General features: G+C 41.4%; 1 protein-coding gene across 2 annotated transcripts in view; it reads left to right on the plus strand.

Annotated features, from left to right (window-relative positions):
- The window catches only part of ASB4 (ankyrin repeat and SOCS box containing 4), a 61,782-nt gene extending 42,426 nt beyond the window's left edge, over nucleotides 1-19,356 (plus strand). Inside the window, exons 3-5 of one of the 2 annotated variants that reach the window (XM_035020599.1) lie at nucleotides 4,947-5,437; nucleotides 15,349-15,462; nucleotides 16,918-19,356. In XM_035020599.1, the coding sequence (XP_034876490.1) occupies nucleotides 4,947-5,437; nucleotides 15,349-15,462; nucleotides 16,918-17,106 (794 nt within the window). In that variant the 3' untranslated portion in view covers nucleotides 17,107-19,356. Of the gene's footprint in view, nucleotides 1-4,946; nucleotides 5,438-8,129; nucleotides 8,306-15,348; nucleotides 15,463-16,917 lie in introns of those variants that run through there. The other variant, XM_035020600.1, reaches the window with a different exon arrangement.
- The last annotated feature ends 2,528 nt before the right edge of the window (nucleotides 19,357-21,884 follow it).

The raw sequence follows: 21,884 nt of genomic DNA on the forward strand, positions 1-21,884 counted from the left end.
ATGGTAGGGGACGTGGATTCCCCGAGTCTGGAAATATAGAGAAATGACAGTTTCTGTAGTGACAGAGACTTGCTCTCTGCTGCACTCTTAAGTAGCTCTCAAGGTGCCAGAAGTTGTGGGGAACGTGGATGGTCTGGAGAGGATGCTTCTGAGGACCAACCCTCAGCCTGTAGGGAGTAGCAAAGCCCAACAGATGGCGCCACCATGATGACTGAGCACTGATGATCAGCCAATCTAACAAATGGGCACGTGAGGCAATTGAATTTTATTTGAAAACAAAAAACAAACAAAAAAAGAAAACGTGAAGTCTCATAACTAAGACTGATGAAATTGATTCTCTCTGTTGGGAGTAATGAAAGGATACTATCTCGCAGTATGGGAGAAGAGAAAACATTTAATACTGACTGGCATCATGTCCCTCAGTAATCCTGGCTTCAACATTATCTTTTCCCTCTGGCCTGGCCTAGTCATTTCTTGTGACCAGTTCCCACTCTTTCTGTTCAGATTCTCATCCTGTGTCCCCTCTTCATCCCATTCTTAGTGTACCCAAATCTCTGTCTTCTTTGCCCACAGGCAGAATCTGAAAAGTCCTTGTTCTTTATCATCAGTACAAATTAAAATTTGTATCTGTCTCCTTTACTAGCATTCCAGACTACTTCTGGGGACCATCTTGCATACATTAAAGGGTTCATGAAGGGCCCTCTCTCATTAAAAGTGACTTTACCCAAGAAATAATTTATCCCTGAATGAAATAATTTATCCCCTACAATGAAAATTGCTGTAAATTTTTGGGAAGGATAGTTTACAGAGTGTAAAGAAAACTGTTAGAGAAATAGACCATATTTCTGCACGGAGAGACTCTATATTGTAAGAATGTCAGTTCTTCCTAAAATTGATGTCTACAGCAAAATAAGTTCCAGGTGAATCAAATGTTAAACATTTCTAAAAATGTATAAAAAACTAAATTATAATTAATCTGGATAGCTATGCAAACTCTGAGAGGAAGGCATTCTAATATTTTTTAAAAATGGGAAAAATTTGACTATCGAAAGTTAACGTCATTGTATTTAAGAAAAATCAAAGTGGTTAAAAATTTTGTAGCAATTATAACATAGGCTTACATCTTATTTTAATGAATGGTTCATATAAATGAAAACAAAGCAGGAAGTCTGGAATGTATAAAAGGACAAAAGTTTAGACAATTAACTAAAGAAGAAATACACTAGTTAATAATTACAGAGAAAGTGTTCAAACTCTAGTAATCAAATGAACTTAGATTTTTTAAAAAAGAAGACCATTTCTAACTTCCAAACTAGCAAAAAATGTTTTTTAAAGTATAACAACATACTGGTGAGTGAAATATCACTGCTACACATCAATGAGTTATATAACTTGCGACAATTATTCATAAAAGTCCTTAAAACAGTTCACACATTTCAGCTTAATGATTCGATGTAGGAGGAATTTATGCCAAGGAAATAATCTTAAAATTTTCATACAAATTTATTAATTTTAGCATTAATTATGAGATCAAAACATTTGAAAAAAATCCTCATATCCAACAGTTGGGTAAACTAACTTGTGGAATATCATGTAATTCCTTTCAAATGACATTTAAAGTAATTCTGTAACACCATGGAAAATTTATGGTAGTAAGCAAAAGGCAATGTTGGTCAATAGCAATGTTAAAATTTGTCTAAGCTAACTGTTACTTAGGAAAACAAACATTTAGACACAATGACGTATCACTACACACCCACCAGATTGGCTAAAATTAAATCGAGCAAAAATACCAGCCATAGATGAGCATGTGGCCCAACAAGAACCCTCACGCATGGCTTATGGAAGTGTAAACTGGGCCTGTTTGGCACTATCTAGTAAAGGTGAAGGTATGAACACCCAATGAACCAGTCATTCCATTCATAGGCATAGAACCCAGAAACGCCTGCATGTGAGCACCAGGGTACAGGAATGTACAAGAATGCTCAGCACAGCAATGTTTGGAATAGCCTGAAACTAGAAATGTCCATCACCAGTAGGATGGATAGATTGTGGATTACTTGTGCAGTGAGACAGAACACAATCAAATGAACGAATGACAGCTTCAGCATCACAACATAGATTATTTTCACAAACATAATGTTGAATGAAAGAAGCAAGTCATAGAAGAATATGTGTTTATTATTTCACTTATATAAAGTTCAAAAATAAATGAAACAAAACTTTCTTGCTTAGGGATACATACAGAGGTGGTAAAACTATAAGAAATGCATAATACTCAGGAGAATAATACCTTGGGCGGGCTGGAGGAGTTGCGCTGGGGAAGGAGCATAGGAAAGTGGAGGGCTTCTCTGGCTCTTGGAGGTGTTTGATTTCTTGACCTGGCATATGATCGAAGATGGAGGCAGACACTGGAGTGATATATCTATAAGCCAAGGAACCCCAAGGATTGTCAGCCATCACCAGAAGCTGGGAGAGAGCCATGAGACAGACTCTCCCTGAAAGCCCTTAGGGGAAGCCAACCCTGCCGACATCCTAATTTCAGACTTCCAGTCTCCAGAACTGTGAACACATTCCTGTTGTCTTAAGCAAACTAGTTTGTGGTACTTTGTTACGGCAGTGCTAGGAAGCTAACATATTGTATTTTCACATTAAGAATACTTATTAAGGGGAGCATGGTGGCCCAGTCGGTTAAGCGTCTGCCTTCGGCTCAGATCATGATCTCAGCGTCCTGGGATCGAGTCCTGAGTCGGCTCCCTGCTCAGCAGGGCATCTGGCGTCTTGCTTCTCCCTCTCCTTTTGCCCCTCCCCACACTTGTGCTTGCTTTCTCTCTCTCTCGCTCACTTTCTCTCAAATAAATAAATAAAACCTTTTTTTAAAAAAAGAATATTTGTTAGAAGTTTCCAAGAATTTATAGTTGAGGTCTCTAATTTCTTGAATAAAGCACAAAATCTAAAATAAAAAAGTACTCAAATTGTCCCACTTTATATATTCTCTGGAAAAGTTATGCTCAAGGATACAATTCAAATATAAAAAATAAAGATCTCCTATTCAGAAAAGAAATCTATGCAGCACATCTAGTTGTACCAACAGGTCAAGGATCAATAGTAAAAGTCCAAGTACATTAAAAAATAAAGGATGTGGTTTGTTCCAAGTTGGCCTGTAAAATTTTCATCCTGACCCTTTGATTCCTTTCCTTACTGGAAATTCTCCAGTGTCTGAAGTGACCCTGCATTTGGCTTCTGGGAAGCCATTCTTATTCATTCCATTTCCCTCCAGAGCAAAGCAGGGCTGACCTGGAAAGACATCTGACACAGAGCTTCTCCAGGGTGGAATACTGATGCACATGGATGGCTCTGTGGGAGACCATCTTTGGTTATAAGTCTGCTCTCTGCAAGTTGAGAGAACAGACAGCCTCCGAGTTTATAGCGCAAAGTGCTCTCAGAAACCTCCCTGGGGGGTTGATTTTGTATAGGATGCTGAGCATGTGTGTGGGAGTATTGCCCTTCCTAAGTAGGTTCTGCCTGATCACAGGATGCCATAAACAAAGGCATAAAGGGGCAATATATGGAAAACAAATTTTTAAAAAATTCACAAAATGCAACGTGATTTCTCTAGTCCTCTCAAGTTTTCAACTACCCAAAGAGAGCAAAGTACAGGAAAGATTTCTTCTAGAAAAATCATGAGGTAGGATGTACAGTGGTAAGAGATTTCTGAAGCCAGGCTGTCTGCTCTCAGACCTTCGTTCTATCGCATCATAGCTTGATGTCGTTATTAGCCTTTCTAAGTACAAATTCCTTCATCTGTAAAATTAGGGTAAAAATTGCACCTATTGCGAAGGGTTGCTAGGGAAGATTCAATGAGGCAACATATGAAAAGCATTTAGCTCAGAATGTTACAAATGGTAAGTGCTTAATAAATATTAGTTGCTGAAATAATAATCATTATGATAAAAAAATCTTTCCAGATTTAAACTTGAAGTAGTTATGAAAATTTCCAGTAGAATTGATTATAGAGTAGGCCCCCTAGGGGTCGATGCGTTCACCCCATTAAATTAGGCAGAGAAGGAAAATTTCAGCTTCTTAAGTTGACCATTCTAGTACTTAACACACTCTATCAGAAAAATAAAATTCACTTCAGTTTCCTAGTGTGTTAGATAAGTGAGTCCGGTTAAGTAATTTCTGCGGAGCTTTCCAAACAGTACAAATTTGTATTTCTAACAACCATTATCAGCCATAAATCAAATATGCCTCTAAGTCACTCTCTTTCTTTCAGTGAGTATTTCTATTAGACTGGCTTCTACCCCTTTCCAAGCAAAATATGACCTTTAGGCTAGCTTGGTGGTCACAGTGTTTGTGTTCTTAGTTTTCCCCCAGTTGTATTCCAAAGGAGTCTTAGACTTGGGTGGCTCTAGTATCAGCTATTGGCAGTCAGAGCTGGGCAACTTCCATAATACTAAAGTTTGCTTGGACCAAACTTTCAGGTTCCCAGCTTTGAAAGAGAAGAAAAACATGATTTTGTGAAACATTCAAAGAAATTGGTTTTATTTAAAGCCACCTGTGTGAGCTCCAAAGGTTGCAATATAACCTTTATTTTCAATGATATTTGCTATTTTATCGATAAAAGCTATTTAGTTACAGGAATCACTTTGTATTTTCCAATCCACCTGGGGAACTGAAACTCAATGGAGTGCTCTGGCTTTCCCATGGAAATCATCGGTTCTCCCCCCACCCTTACCCAACCCCAGTACATTTGCTGGTTGTCCAGGAGGCGGCCCTGTTGTTTCAAATGCCTGGCTTCCCTGGGGACCAACAAAGGACCCTGGAAAGGATGGCTTATGTAAGGCAGTCAAAGGTTGAAAGGGAAGCGGTGGGAAAAGTCTTGAACCTCAGGAATAATGGCAAAATATGTTGACGTAATTGTCTTCCTCAATCGCCCTTTCTAGGGGCCAACGTGAACATGAAGACCAACAATCAGGATGAGGAGACGCCCTTGCACACGGCTGCCCACTTCGGCCTCTCGGAGCTGGTGGCCTTCTACGTGGAGCACGGGGCCATAGTGGACAGTGTGAACGCCCACATGGAGACCCCGCTGGCTATCGCCACCTACTGGGCCCTCCGCTTTAAAGAGCAGGAGTACAGCAGGGAGCACCACTTGATCTGCCGCATGCTGTTGGACTACAAGGCCGAGGTCAACGCCAGGGATGATGACTTCAAATCCCCGCTGCACAAGGCCGCCTGGAACTGTGACCACGTGCTCATGCACATGATGCTGGAGGCGGGGGCCGAAGCCAATCTCATGGATATCAACGGCTGTGCGGCCATCCAGTACGTGCTGAAGGTCACCTCTGTGCGCCCGGCGGCCCAGCCTGAGATCTGCTACCAGCTCCTGTTGAACCATGGGGCTGCCCGGATATACCCTCCACAGTTCCACAAGGTAAGGCTATGTGCAAGGTGCCCAGTGCAGAACCCAGTAGTCAGCAGGGTCCCCAGAGACTCCAAGGATGGCTGGGTCTCTTCACTCTGGAGATAACTCAAGCTTATTTGAGACTTGAGTCTCTGGCTAACTCCCTTTGATTCTCCAACTGACCTCACACTGACATACACGACCCTGGCGACTCGGTCCTTGTCCAGTTTGGTTTGAAATCTGGGGCTGAGAGCTAAGAATGAGAACAAGAGTGGCAGATAATTCTCCATGCCTCGTGTGAGCACCAGTGAACAGCTAGCAGCTTCTGCCAGACTGAGTTGAGAAAGATCAGAAAGCTACTTTAAGTCTCCTGCAGAGACCAGTGGCATCAGACAGGAAAATACTTGCCATCTTTTGAGCAGAATATATTTTAAATTACGTACAGAATGTATTTTAAATTACGTATGGAACTGTTCTTGTTTTACATTTTTATCTCTGCACTGTCACTTATAACTCGTTCAGTCTAGACTTAGCCAAACTCTTCATGCCAGGAATAAAGAAGCCTGGACTTTGGGATCAAACAAACTTGGGTCTTTCCACTTCCCTAAGAATTTTACTTTGAATACATTACTTAAGTCTCCCAAGCCTCAGATTCTTCCACTGTGAAATGGGTACACTCTGCCTTTATGCTTTTGCAATAATATGCAGACGTGATCCTACATTAGAAGGAAATTAATCTTACTAGTAGCACACAGATATATTCAGAGCCCAGAGGATGGTGCAAACCTTTCTTTACTCTTCCTCTTGAGTCGCTTCAGTCCTTGCAGAGTGCCTGCCCCAGCTCCATCCCACATCTGCAAGTACCTCTCCCTTGGTCTCTGTTCATCTTCTTGCTCCACCTACATCTCATTAGTAGGGCCATCTTCATAGTGCAACTTCTAGAAGACAGACAATTGATCTCTTTCTCCTATGGCTCACTCCACAAAGCATAATTCCGTGTGTATTTATTTTCTAAGGCCACCTTCTTTCCAGAGCAAAGGGTGGAGAGGGAGGAAGGGCATGGAGGTTCCAGCGAGGTTCCACCTCGCTTTATCTGTGAATAATAACTGTTTTCTCCTAAGTTTGCTTTCAGAATGAAACAAGATGACATTTGAGAGGTGTTGGCACTGTGCCTGGTGAGTGGCAACCATTAGAAAAATGGTGGCTGTCATTCTTGCTATTATTACGTATTTTTGATCAGTGGAATCAGTGCCCTGGGCCTGGGTTAGCCACAGGGGGCCTCTCCAACCAGGAGAGACAATGTGGGAGACTGCCCAGAGACAAAATGTCGTGTTTTAGCCTGAAACTCACTGCTAGTTGACTGTGGATGAAACAGGTCTCTGTGAAAGTAGCTAGAATACCCTTTCCTCTTTTTTCCCCTTTGAGAGCCAGATTGAGGGAAATGGGCTTTCACAGGGAGTTTCTGCTCTCCAGTGAGAAGTCTTGCAAATGTGAAGAAGGTCCCCAGGTCCTTTTCCCAAAAGCAGTCCCCTGAGAGGTGACAGTGAGGAGGCTTAGGAGCAGAGGCTTAGCGATGAGTCCTGGCTTGGCTATTTATGTGCATTACGATTTCTGAACAAGTCCCTGATCTCCCAGATCTCAATTTCCTCATCTGAAAAAATGAAGGTAAAAATACCAGCTTTTCCAAAATGTTTCAGGAATAAGTGGGTAAGATATGTCCATCATCCAGCCCAGTAGTGGCGCTCAACAAAATTGTTTCCTTTCATCTTCCTCCTCTCAAAATGTACACCTCATCTATTGCAGGAGTCCGTCCTCCTAGCTTTACTTCGGTGGCTCCGCAAGCCTGTAACATCGGTGGCTGATTGTGTGCCCCAAGGACATTATCCAGAGTTAGCATGTTCTTATTCCCTTATGTTTCGCTCCTCTGAACTCCTCCAGTTTGGCCATATGCTAAAGAGATTTAGGATGGGATTGGCCACTGGTTGATGGCTGGTATTATAAACATTTTTGTTGCTACCCAACAGACAGTGTGAGGGAACTGGCCCCCTTCCAAAGGAAAACTAAAGAAAAACTATTCCATTTACTATGCAGATGCTTCAAAGTGATTTAGCACAACTACTCCACAGCCCGACTGTCCAAAGAGAAAGTCATCTTTACGACAAGTAAATGACTGACTCATTTATCCAGAAGATAAAGTGATTTGTTCTCCTGTGGATGGGGAATTCAGTTTCCTTATTTACAAGGAACAAGGTCAGAGCTGAAGATGCTGTCTTCCAAATACAAAGCAAATTTGTAGAGGGTGTATTTCACTGAAAGCCAATGTATAAATTACATAAGGGAAAAAAAAGAATTATAGGGTCTGCAATTGCTTTCCAGGGTACAAAAGGACATTTGATTTTTTTTCTCTCGGCATAATTCAGAAGGAAGTGACACCCCAGGGAGCCAAGATTGGGTTTTCTTGTAGGGCAAGAAAGACATTTTTCTAGGGGAGGGAAAGGTATGTGAGGGTTTGGGGGAGGTAAGGATGATTTCTGCTGTTGAACAATGCCGCAAATGAAGCCCAGAATACAAGCAGTCTCTTTGATCATTAAGTACTTTTCTGCACACAGATATATCAATATAAAAAGAATTTTTTGGCTGAAGTGGCTTACAGAGGTGGCATTGTTTTGGAAGGGTGGCAGGGAGATTTATCTTGAATCTCTTTTTTAATTTATGCTTCCAGGGGCCAGATGATGAGAGCAAGTGTCTAGAGGTCTCTCCAGGTGCCACCATTGTAGAAAGAAATTTTTGTCCGACTGTTCTTCCCTGAAGAGAGAATAGAGACACCAGAGACCCACAGAAAGTGAAGGTCTGTTTCCAGGTGGACAAAGAAGAAGCAGAAGCTTCTCCCCCTGAGTCCACAACAGTCCTTTCTCATTTGATGGTCAAGGTTCCTGGTAGTCAGGGTAGAGTGATGATATGGAGTTTGATGTCTCTTAAGGATCTCTTTTGTTGTTGTTGCCCAGTAGAATAATTATTGAGGCCTGAAGACAGTGTGTCCAACTGTCTTAGTTCTGGAAGAAGCCTGACATGCCGTGAAGAGAACTGGGAGGCTGTCAGGCTCCTAACGAAGACTTTCGTGCTATGAGAACCATCTTCTGTGAGCCGAAAACATAGTGGTCAGTGTCAGCAAAACCTAATGACAGCAGTGGGAGCTTTGGACTTTGTGCATCAAAAGACTGCAGGTTAAGAACTACTTAATTTTTTTTTTTCGGCCGAATGAAAGGTAACAAGTTATCTCACTATGATATATGGGAGTATGCCAGGTGCAAACTGAGGCACCAGAAGTGTGAAGGAGGCTCCTGAAATATGAATGGATGATGTTCCTGTACACATAACTTAGTTTGAACTGTTTCTGAATGGAGGCTGAGAATAATGTTGCCGAATAAAATACAGGATGCTCAGTTAAATCTGAAGTTTAGATATATATTAAGTACTTTTTCATATAAATATGTCCCATGCAATATTTGGGACACGGGGTGCACCTGGGTGGCTCAGATGGTTAAGTGTCTGCCTTCGGCTCAGGTCATGATCCCAGGGTCCTGGGATCGAGCCCCACATCGGGCTCCCTGCTCCGCGGGGAGTCTGCTTCTCCCTCACCTTCTACTGCTGCCCCCGCTTGTGCTCTCTTGCTCTCTCTGTCAAATAAATAAATAAAATCTTAAAAAACAATATTTGGGACATGTTTACACTAAGAATTCTGTATTGTCTATCTGAAATTCAAATTTAATCTGGCAGTCAATATTATTATTATTATTAGTTAAATCTGGGAACCCTAATCTGGAAGTAGGTAATGTGTTGCAAGAGGAGAGTAACTTTTATCTACGTCTCTTCTGTGATCGAGGTGTTGGCAGGAAGGGGAAAGTAGGGAATATCTGGGGACAAATTACCTGTGTTGGGTAAGTGAGCATTTTGTCTTTAAATATAACGAGTGCAGCTTCCGTGAAGAGTGAGCGTGACCGGGGAATTAGTGTAGAGCAGAGGCCAGTTTTCTGAGTGGCCCTTAAACCATGTGCAGAGCCTCATTACACGCTTTCTGATTTCTCCATACTTTTTTGGTTTATAACTCCATTATAAGTATACTTTTGATTCAAGCCTTGGATTAATTTCAGCTATCATCTCTGTACTAGTGACTCTTAAATGTAAATCTCTATTTGAGATTATCAACTGATTACCCACGTACTTCTCACCACAGATCATCCTTTCAGAAAGGATTTATCTGGAGGTCTTTAGAGAAGGATGTGATGTTCCCAATGGTGACTATGTTTATATCACCAGCAACAGCTTTACATTCGAAAGAGAATTCTTTTGAAATTTCAACAAAACTCAGCCTCAAATAATTAGGGTAAAGAGTGATTCTTTTTTTTTTTTAAAGACTTATTTATTTATTTTAGAGACAGAGCATGAGAGGGAAGAGGGTCAGAGGGAGAAGCAGACTCCCTGCTGAGCAGGGAGCCCGATACGGGACTTGATCCCGGGACTCCAGGATCATGACCTGAGCCGAAGGCAGTCGCTTAACCAACTGAGCCACCCAAGCGCCCCAAGAGTGATTCTTGTTTCAAAATATCTGTGCAATGAGATTTGTGTCCTGAAACTACTAATTTCACTGGCCGTTATCTAAGAATTAAAATAAGGGAATTAGAATATATTTGAAAGAGCACTAAACTCAGATTAAGAAGACATGAGGTTAAGTCCTCATGCTTCCTCTTACTGTATGCCTCTCTGTTTTTCAATGTTCTCATCTCCAAATTGAGGTGAATAATCTTTAGGGTCCCTTGCAACTCTAGCATCCTGATACAATGGTAGTAGTTTAGAACTAGTATACAAATTAATTAGTCAGCTTCAGATTTTGTCTGTCTCTTTCACCTGGAGCTCCGTATCTGTCATCCTCATCCCAGCTCCAGAGAAAAGAGCAGCCCCAGTTGCCTTAATTTTCTAAGGCCATGGTACTGAAAAGTACCGAGATGGAAGTCCTTTTGGCTACACTTTCCGTAGACACGAAAATGAGGACTCTTCAGAGGTCCTTTAGCAATGAGTCTCTGGCTCCAACCTACCTCCCTACCCTCTTATGGGTTGATGATATAGGATTGTTATTTATGTGGTTAGGCATGGCTGAAAAAGCCATGGTCAGCTGCTCCGCTTTGTGCACTGTGCCCAGAATATGCATGTGAATGGTTCCTCTGCATTAAGCAAGTATATATGTTGTACTCATTTGGACCCAGCCACATTCACTGATTTAGAGCTTCGATACATACAGTTAGTCTGTGATGGCCTGTGCCTGTGCTTAAACATGGGACAACTGAAAGCATCTGACTGCTGGAAATGGACTCACAGTGGCTCACGGGAGCTGAGAAATTATCAGGAATTGTGCGAGCTGGTTGTTAAGTGCAGCATTATTAAAAATTAAATCAAATCGAGACGTCTGGGTGGCTTGGTCGGTTAAGCAGCTGCCTTCGGCTCAGCTGCCCCGGCCCAGGGTCCGGGGATCGAGTCCTGCATCGGGCTCCCCGCTCAGCAGGGAGTCTGCTTCTCCCTCTCCCTCTGCTTCTCCCCCAGCTTGTGCTCTCTCTCTGACAAATAAATAAATAAAATCTTTAAAAAAGTTAAATCAAATAAGCTTACAACAAACAGAGTATACTAAAAACCAAGATAATAGATATTTAGGGCGCCTGGGTGGCTCAGTTGGTTAAGCGACTGCCTTCGGCTCAGGTCATGATCCTGGAGTCCCGGGATCGAGTCCCGCATCGGGCTCCCTGCTCGGCAGGGAGTCTGCTTTGCCCTCTGACCCTATCCCCTCTCATGTGCTCTCTGTCTCTCTCATTCTCTCTGTCTCAAATAAATAAATAAATAAAATCTTTAAAAAAAAAAGATAATAGATATTTAAAACACATTATTTTCTAATTATTTTCTTTATATTTCTTAATTATTTTCCTCTACATACCTATGCTCTTGATGCTTTAGGCATCTATTATACCTGTGTAGTGGAAACATTGTATAATGCCTGGTTACTGCACATCTCTTCCCTGCAGTGCATTCAGTGATCTCAGGTTGGTAGCTATGAATAGGCCACGATGGGAGTATTTACACCACAGAAATCAGCAAATGCTACTGATCAGACTTTGATTTATTGCTTTGTTGGTGTCTAGACCTAAGAAATTAATGGAGAGAATGTTACTAATACAGATTAAACTTAAAAGTATGTAGTGTCCATAGCTCTGACATTGTGAATAGCACAAAAAATGGGGAAATATGACCCCAGTATTCAAAAACTATTATACATTTCAAGAAAAAAGTTACGTCATTGATGAATGAGTGAAGTTCCAATATAGGTCTTCATTGTTTCACATTTGTGGAATGGTTACTCTTTTGTGTAATAAAATTATCAACCAACATTCATATAACAACTACATGTATTCTTCAATTGCAGACATAGATTTTGGCTATGAATGTAATCCAATATCCATACAAAATTGATAACAAAAATCAGTGAAAGTATTCTGTAAGAACCAATTAACTGTACAAAATAAGAAATAAAGAGTACTGGATATTTTGTTATTCATAAACTGTGGGCTGCACATTCTTTGTATTAGTAAAAATTTGTATTGCATTTATGTACATATAAAAATACGCACAGTTTTTCCTTTTCCAGAAGGCCTGTAATTGAACATTTTTTTGCATGCCACTGACTCAAACTTCATTTTCAATAAAACTCCCTTATTACTTCTTGAGACCCTCTGGTTGGCCTGTTTGCTGGGACTGACACAGTCCTCTACTGAGGCCAGGCCTCCTGATTTGGAACCATGCTCCAATAAATTCATACAATCTTTCTTTCCGGATATCTCCACTCTGATGACCCTGCTTCATCTCACCATATTTTGTTGTTCCCGATTCCCATGGGGTTTGGGCCGTTGCAGCTGGGTTTTGATGTGTTATATTAGAGGAGAGCTGCCATCTCCTTTGTCTCATGCGTTTGTAAGAGAAGTTCTGCTAAAATGAAACCCCCACCCACCTCTGTCCCCTTAAGATAATCCTTATCTTATTCCACTTAACCTACTGATGAATTGGGCGGAGGAACTGAACTTGCTTGTTCAACTGTGGGCCTAGAGAAAACCTGAATTCTTGGTTCTTCTGTGTAGTAGGCATCCAGCAACAAGCTCTTTACATCAGGCAGAGACCCATAGTTTGGGGATGCAAATTTAATCTTGGGGTGGAGTGTTAGGAAGCTTGATGTGGTCCCATAATTCAACATATTATATGTAATCAGTTTTATTAGTAATAAAAATAACATTCTGTTCTCTGATTATCATCTTTACTCCATTTTTTAAATAAGTTCTAAACTCAGCAGAGAAAGTTATTTATTGGGTCTCTAAAACTCTGTATGCTATGACGCCAAGGTCTTAAAGATGAGGATGGGTCAGCCCTAATTACAACTGTGCATCCATCCTCTATCTGTCTCCCATAGTCTGATCCCTCCCTGTTTGAATCCACCCAACTCCTGGTAAGCTGGCCTTTTAGTCAGATCTGGTGGTTTCTAATCTGTCTTCCTCTCCCTAATCTTCATGGCTCTGGTGATAACCTGGCTTCCAATGCTCTCCTCACCTGATGTCTTTCACTGTGATAGGCCTGATTTCCTTTTGACTTTTGGAGTCATACAGACCCGAATTTGAATCCCAGCTCTGTCATTTACTAGCTAAATAACCTTGGGTATAAATTTTCTCCGTCTTAGATTTTAAATCTGTAAAATGGATATAAGTATAGGACTAACCTCATAGGGTTGTTTGAAGATTGAGCAAGGCAAATATGCAAAGATTTAACATAGTCCCTGACACATAATAAATGCTCATGGGGCGCCTGGGTGACTCAGTTGGTTAAGTGACTGCCTTCAGCTCAGGTCATGATCCCAGGGTCCTGGGATCGAGTCCCACATCGGGCTCCCGGCTCAGCGGGGAGCCTGCTTCTCTCTCTGACCCTCTCCCCTCTCATGCTGTTTCTCTCTCACTCGCTCTCTAATAAATAAATAAATAAATATTTAAAAAATCAATCAATCAATAAATAAATACTCAAAAGATGGTAGCTATAACATTTTTCCTTCTCCCTCTCTCCTGCTTGTTAGGATTCCCCAGGCTTTAGACCATGGTCCTCTACCATTTCCATTTATTCCCATTTAGAGTCTTACTGAGCTGTGTGGCATTAGCCAGCACATTCTTTAATGGCGCACAAGTCTCCTCCTCCATCTTGGCCTTCTCAGCAGAGCGTTATCACGCACATTTTTGACTGACATTAAGACATTGCCTATGACATATCCTCCTGCCCATGATCTGACCATCCCCAAATTAGTATGCCCTTCCCATTTCCTCATTTCCGTCAGTGGCACCCCTATATGTCCTTGTTCTTAGGCTTGCAAGTTGCATTCTTTACTCCCCATAGCTGATTAGTCATTAAGCCCCCCTTGCTCTTTCTCAGAGCTTCGGTTACCCTTCATCTTGTGACTGACAGTGAAGCTAGCTGAGAAGCCGTTTGGTGCACTCCCATTCAGCCTCCTTACTGCTCTCTGCCCTTGATATCCTTGTTTTCTCCTTTGTGCTTTTGTTCATGATGCTCAAGGGACACTTGATGATCTTTAAGCCAGTCTCTTATTATTTACTGACTTACACTGCTCGCTCTTTGAAATGTGTATGTCTTTTCTCTTCAACTAGGTTGTAAACTCCTTGAAGACAAAAAACAGGTCATAAACTTCTCGGAATTACTGTCATAGGGCTAAACACAGTGCTCAATAAAGGCCTCCTAATGGAATGAATTGATTGAATATAACCCTCTCTTGTTAAGAAAATGTAATAGCATTCTCTTGCCTGTTAAGCCAGTCCCAAGCTCTTCAGACTGGTCTTGCAGGTAGACTGTCAGAGGGCTCCACCCTAACATGCTCTTAACATCAGCTCTTTCCTGACGTGGGCCTTCCATTTGGGTGACACCACATGCACACGCACACACACACGCACACGCACACACATACACTGAACCGGGCATTAAAGTTATAATCTTTCTGTCTCAGTTTTGCCTGGGGCCTCAAGACAGTAGATTCTTAACAGCCCACATTGAAAAATACAATGCTGGATCACTTGTGACGAACTTGTAAAGGAGGTAGAGAAGACCAGTGTTGTGACCCTTTTCCCAACAATAGGCTGAGGTTGGCAAGGACTGGGAAGTCAGGAAGAACTCTCCCAAGAAAGTTGTTTCAGTGCAAAGGCATGCCTCCCTTCCAACGGCAGCGATGGGGGGCTTTCTCCTCATATCATGTCCAGTGAAGGGTCTTGAAGACGACTCCACAGAGAGCTTGATATATGTTTTCTGGAGTTCCAAGGGAAAAATGGAACCGATGTGTAACTCATGATGAGAAACTTTAAAGGTTCAAGTCTGTGGCCGGGGTTGCTTGTCTGTTGGCAAAGGAAAGAAAGGCAGGTAAATTCGGAGTCAAGAGTACTTTTGCTGCAGGTTCCCTGTAGACCAGTTGCCGAACCAGCTGGGTCCCTTTGAAATGAAAGCAGACCACACTCAAAGGACTTCTGGAGATGGGTCATTTTGGCAGAAAGAAGCTGGAGGTGTTCCAGTGGGGAGGGCTGAAGGTTGTAAGGGGAGGATGTGCCTTTCATCAGACTCCCACCTTCTTTGTTAGCTCCTCTTTCTCACTTGCTCCTGAATGTTGAAGGAAGTTAGTGTGATTTTATCAATCCTCCCATCTACGTTGGCACTAGCAGTGTGTTTGAAAACTCAAAGGCATGAAGCTTCACAAAAGCATTTCAGGGCTCCAAGGAGACCAAGGAGTCCGTATGTTCTCGATGTCTCCGTGACAATGAAGGAATCATAGACGTGCATTGAACAATTAAAGCTGCGTGCTTCCTTGACAGGTGATACAGGCTTGCCATTCTTGTCCCAGAGCAATCGAAGTTGTAGTCAATGCCTATGAACACATCAGGTGGAACGTAAAGTGGAAAAGAGCTATCCCCGACGATGACTTGGAGGTAAAGAATCCATTCACTTTCTGTGGTTTTCACTGTAAAATAGTTCAAGACTGCAATAGAAGTACAGAAAATTCTAATTAAAAAACTGGTCTTGAGAATGCTTTTAAGAGATACTCAAATGCAGTGAGACAAATGGTTATAAAACGTGGATATAAGAGGGACACCTGGGTGGCCCAGTCGGTTAAGTGTCTGCCTTTGGCTCAGGTCATGATCCCAGGATCCTGGGATCAAGCCCTGAATCGGGCTCCCTGCTCAGCAGGGAGTCTGCTTCTCCCTCTCCCTCTGTGTGCTCAACACACTCTCTCTCTCTTTCTTTCTCAAATAAATAAAATCTTTAAAAAGAATGCAGATGTGAGAATAAATAGATACATCGTGTATGTAGCATTTACAAATGTCTGGAGGATTTCTCCATTTAAGGGCAAGTTGAACATTTGTATATAAGTGACAGTTTTACTTTCTCCTCAATAATTTAGATAATTTAATAATAATAATAATAGTAGTAATATTTGGGATTGCTTATGTAATATTTTTACCAGAAGATTAGTTTTTCATGTAGGTTATTTCATTTGCTTTTTTGAAAAGATATATTTATTTATTTTAGAGAGATAGAGAGAGAGGAGGAGGATGAGAGGAAGGGACAGAGGGAGAGGGAATCTCAAGAAGATGCCACACTGAGCGCTGAGCCCCACGTGGGGCCCAGTCTCACAACCCTGAGATCACAACCTGAGCCGAAACCAAGAGTCAGACACTTAACCGACTGAGCTACCCAGGCGCCCCTATTTCATTCACTTTTAGTTATTTTGAAGACTTTAGGTATATTAAAAATCCTTAATGACTCATGCAGAAAGCCATTGACAAAGCTGAGTTCTCACTCTGCAAATGGACTTTGCTGCCTTGGTAAACCAGCCCTCCCACTGAGCCTCCCATTCTTGGTTTTAGCAGTCACAGGCCCTCTCCAGCAATTGGAGAGGAACCAGGCACAGAGTGCAAAGCTCATCGGGCTCAGAGCCTGATGGCTTAGGTGCAAATGTACTCTGCTACTTTTGAACTATCTTACCCTTAAAAAGTTACTTATAATCTGCGTTAGCGTCATTAATAGAAAAAATATCTGAATGTATGGGCCACATAAGGCACATAGAGGGTATACAGTAGTATTTAGATTAATTTCAAACTGCTGTTTTGATATACGCTGGTCCAGGCAGTTCGCAGGAGTATATTTTATCTCATTTCCAGGGTTCTGAATCGTAGCATGGTATACCCCCTCGTCTCCCTTTTCTCCTCACATATCACTGCCTCAGCCCGTGTCTCAATTTCACGTTTAATTTTATCTCATGGTCAGAGACCCTAGAAAGCTGCCACTGTGAAAAAGTAGGGACTAAGTGCGTCATTGTTGATTTCTACTGATGTAAACCCCAGGGCTTTTCTGCCTCTAACCTGTCATGCCTTCCTTTACAGAGACACTGGGATTTTTACCACTCTCTCTTCACTGTGTGCAGTAACTCTCCAAGGACTCTCATGCATTTATCGAGATGCGCCATTCGAAGAACGTTGCACAACAGATGTCACCGAGCAATTCCTTTGCTGTCCCTCCCACTGTCATTGAAAAAGTACTTGCTTTTGGAGCCAGAGGGAATCATTTATTAAGCCTTATGAGACAGAAGTTCCCAATCCTAGATATTTAAGTGGACTCACCGGGTAGACACAGTTTGCATAAATAAAATGGTACTTGGGTTGATTATAACACTTCAGGGATTTCAAAACACTTGACAAACTCTATGTCATTAATCCTAGGGTATCACCGTGAGGGGAAATAAACAAGAAGTAAAGTTAAGGAATTCTCAAAGACAAGAATGTATCCAGAAGGTACTGACAGCAGTAATGACTAATGTGTATAGTGTTTTTTCTCGGTGCCTGATATATTTTTGTAAAACTTTTCATATATCATCTCATTTGAAATGGGACCCAGCTTTTCTTACAACCAATCTCATTCTCTCCCTTCTCAGTAATAGGTTTACATTACTGTTCAGTTGGCGAAATCACAGACTTTGTGATTGGCCTCTTAATCTCAGTGGCTTCCCCCAAACTCCCCTCCCACCATGGTTACCACTTAGCAGAGATTATGGTCACTAGTTTTGCAAACCTCTGTCCCCACTCTAAGCTCTTTAACTTATTTTTGGTGAAGAGAGCATATGAGCCTCATCAAAACAAGGAGATCTTTGAGTTAAAGGAGAAATGAAAAACAAAGACCAGTCCACTTAGTAGCCAAAAAATGGACATTTCAACATACGCTCGTTGAGCCATAGACTGGAGATGCAATGGGGAGTCTACAGCGAGGACTCCTGCCCTCCAGAATCTCACCATTTAGCAGAGGATCCGGACATACAAGCAGGAAACTGCAATGTCAAATGTCAGGGGTAACAATACAGGGTGCAAACTCATTTTTAGTGTTTCTGTTTCAAAGTCGTGTTTCTGACCCGAAGCGTGATTTTCCTTTTAAGCATGAACATGAAAGAGTGAAGGGAATTGCGTGACATAGAGGGAGGCCCCGCTGCTGTTAGTGTAAATGTAGGACTTTCAGTTTCTCTGAACATCTAGAAACTCTTTGATTTTACTATGATTTCCTGTTTGGTAAAAATATTGGGAAAAAATATTGCACACTCAATGGCTCCTATGTATGTGACAAGAAAGTTGAGTAAGATGTGTACAAGGAAGTGTGTGAAGGGAAGCCCTTCAGTTGATGACTTGGTCTCATTGTGTAACAGACTGACATTTCAGAGCATTTTAGCTGGAAGATAAGGAGCACTTTGCAAGCGATGGCCGGCTACTGAAAGAGCAAAAGAAAGACTTTGAAAATGGTTAAAGTCGAAGAAACTTGGAAAGATAAGTGTGTCAATCAGGCTTGTTAGTTAGTGGTTTGCAGAAAGTGAAACCTAGATGATTAACCTCTGGACCTCAGGGTTGATGAGGCCAACTTTGCTTCGCCTTTTTGTTCTTGCTAATCACTTTTAGGTAAGCTCATTGCCTCTTAGCGTCGCTTTTTTAGAAGTTAGAGCAGAAGTAATTAAGTACAAACCAATCCATTTGCCAGTTGTGAGCAGGTTTCTTTTATTTGTGTGGTTCTTCATCTTTTTTTTCTTTTTTCTTTTGAGAGAGAGTGTGAGAGAGAGCACAGAGGGAGAGGGAGAAGCAGGCTCCCTGCTGAGCAGAGAGCCCTGATGCAGGGTTCCATCCCAGGACCCTGAGATCATGACCTGAGCCAAAAGCAGACGCTTAACAACTGAGCCACCCAGGCGCCCCATGGTTCTTCATCTTATTTAACTTTAGTTCCTTGAGTTTTGAGTAGAGATGATGTCAAATATTCCACCAGCCCACCACCTAGACTGTGCTTCTAAACTGGGATTCTTATACGTCCTGTGCCCTGTAGGAAAAAGCATGGCTAGATACAATAATGTTTCTGATTTTCCTCAGTCTTACTCAGGTATTTTGAGTGAACTAATTTGTACTAAAACAAGATCTATATTGTGGAATAGGATGCTGAATTTGTATAAACTATTCATATAAAAACGTTGATCCTTCAAAAAATTGTTTGCGGCAAGTGGTGTTGGAACACATCCTAGAATGCTGGGCGGGGGCGCATGTCGCCCTTACCTTTAGGAATATTCTGGCCGAAAAATTTGTGATGCATTGTCTTTGTCAATAAAACGCTGAAGACAAAGGGAGAGGGTATTCCTGCATTAGGAAATGTTTCTCAATCTGCTTGCTTGTGCTTAGACATTTTATTAGTACATAATACGTGCCTACTTGTTTTGAATTGTTTACTCACACATTTAAAGTCATTTCTCTTTATCTTTGAACTTTTATTTAGAGGACTTAAATAAAGCTCTTGTTTCCTTTCGTCTTTGGGAATTGTTTATCTACTGATAAGACTTTTTTCCAATTGGCTACAGCTAGAGATCTCTGAAGAGCCCTACATGTTTCATTGCTGTCTTCAACATTGAGAAAGAAAAAGAGAATGAGGAAATGTGCCAGTAAATGAATAATATTTTCAAAAGAAAGTAAAGGGTAAACACAAATAAAAGGCAGGCTGTTACTGTAGGAACAAGAGTGTTTTTTTTTTTTTTTAAGATGTATTTATTTGTTTTAGAGAGAGCAAGCAGGCACACGTGAGCAGGGGAGGGAGAGGGAGAGAAGCAGACTCCCTGCTGACCATGGAGTCCAACTGTGGGGCTTGAACTCACCACCCTGAGATCATGACCTGAGCTGAAATCAAGAGTCAGATGCTCAACCAACTGAGCCACCCAGGTGCCCCGGAAAAAAGAGTGTTTTAATCATAATAAAGAAATGCTACCACAGTCATTCTCTCCTGCCTGTCTCCATCTCTGTCCTCCTGGTCCTTTCATTCCCCTTCATTCTCCCCATTCACACAACCCCGGGCAACAGCAACAGAGGAAATGATGTCTTCATGCCGCTTTTGTAACTTTCTGTAAATAGTCATTTAGTGGCCTGAGAAAACAAACCTCTTCTCTTTTGTAAGTTACATGTGAGGAAAGATCTTTAATAGGAGGGAAGACCACCCATCCAGCTTTCTCGCCTTCTCAGGATCTAGACGCACTTGTGTTCTATTTCTTAATCACTTAGTGTTACATTGCCACTTTGTCCTTCCATCCTGAACCCAGTGGCTTCTAATAAAAAACACAGCAGTTGAAAACTGATTGTACAGATAACCATTTGCAGTGGGTTATCAATGTTGGAAAGAACAGCTGAGCCTTATGTTTTTGTTACTCATCGGATTGTTTGCGAGGAACTCAAGTTTTAAATTGGCACACTTTCAAAACTTTAAGAAAAACAGTCCAAATTATTCACTCATTTTCTTCGAAACACAGACACCATGGCTGGTGTCTGGAAGAAATTCATTGTCACTCTCCTAAGAGTATAAACAGATGCATTACAGTTAGATGTTAAGAGTTTTGGCTCTGGTACCCGTCTACCTGTGTTCATTTTCTGACTTCCAACCTTATCTGATCCATTATCTAGGGAAAAGGATGCACTTGGTCCCTGACTCAGTTTCCTTATTTATAAAATGGGAATGATAATGGTAACTATATCATAAAAATTTTACATGATTGTCTTGAGGTGTAGAGGAGGAAAAAGTTTTCCTTGACTCTCTTAGGATCTCAGGTTGGGTCTGAAAATTAAACTGACAAAGATCATAAAAGAAAGGCATACAAGGTTCTACATGATATGGAACCTTCATAAGGAAATGAGGATCTGAAAAAACAGAACTGAGTATTTTTATGTTAAGTTTGATTAAGAGTGGGCAGTTGTGTAGAAAATATGATGGATCCTTAAGGAGTATGAGGGGAAACTTAGCAAGTCCTCTTTGTTAGTATTCTTCTCTGGTGTTCCTTTGTCTTAAGAGATAAAGATGCTTCTTTCCTCCAGGTACAGGGAGGGCACCTCCCACAGGAGGGTTTTCTGACCTGTTTCAGGGGAGAAGATGTGGGAAAATCAGAGTTACCTTCTTGCTTCTGCTGTTTTCTCAAACTCCTTCAGCTTGAAGTATTCAATATGACAAGATACCATACTTTGGGCAGCATGTCCTAAAACCCCATCAGAGGGTTAAATTGCTTTCACATTAAATCACATAGAACAGTAAGCATTTTCTCAGTATCATTGTCCTTGTTACTTTCATAATTATTATCATTTAGGGAGAGGTTTCTACCAGTAGGCTGAAGCTATAGCCAAAAGGGATACATGGTAGATTTTTGCTCACATTGACAAATACTTGTTGAGCTCCTACTATGCACTAGGCACTTTGCTCGGGGCTGGAATCAATGAGGGAAACAAGACAAACCAGGTCCCTGACTTTCTCGGGCTTTTCGAGATAGGAGATGAAGGTTGAAATTACATGGATTTGGATGATTAGCAAACAAGCGAATTAATTACTTTAGGAAAATTTTCCCTTTTGCAAATGGGTTTATCAAGGATGCAATGAGTATGATAGTTCACCAATTAGACAACCTTGATGGAAGCAGAAGGTGAAAGTTTGTTGTAGAGAGTAGAAGATGCGGTTGGCAGGGCTGGGAGGATCAAATTATGAAGTATCTTGAACCATGGGGAAGCACCATCAGGAACCAATGGAGTATTAGTATCATAATTGTTCTTTTTCCAACCTTATAACTTCTATGGTAGTAATAATTATGATACAACTGTGTAACATTTATATGGTATTTTATAATGTTCAGAGAACCTTCATGGTGCTTAAAACAAGGTAATTGCCTTTACCATTCCCCTCAACTCCTCTTCCCTGCCCCCCTTACAATTCTGAAGATTTAGACATGAAAAAAAAAATCTAAACATGACATTAATTAACCCTTTTCTTGTGTAAACCATTCCAATCATATGGAATGATTTATTCAAGC

This window comes from Mirounga leonina, unplaced genomic scaffold (assembly GCF_011800145.1).
Source record: "Mirounga leonina isolate KUSES-001 unplaced genomic scaffold, KU_Mleo_1.0 Mir_174, whole genome shotgun sequence".
Taxonomy (NCBI): Eukaryota; Metazoa; Chordata; class Mammalia; order Carnivora; family Phocidae; genus Mirounga; species Mirounga leonina.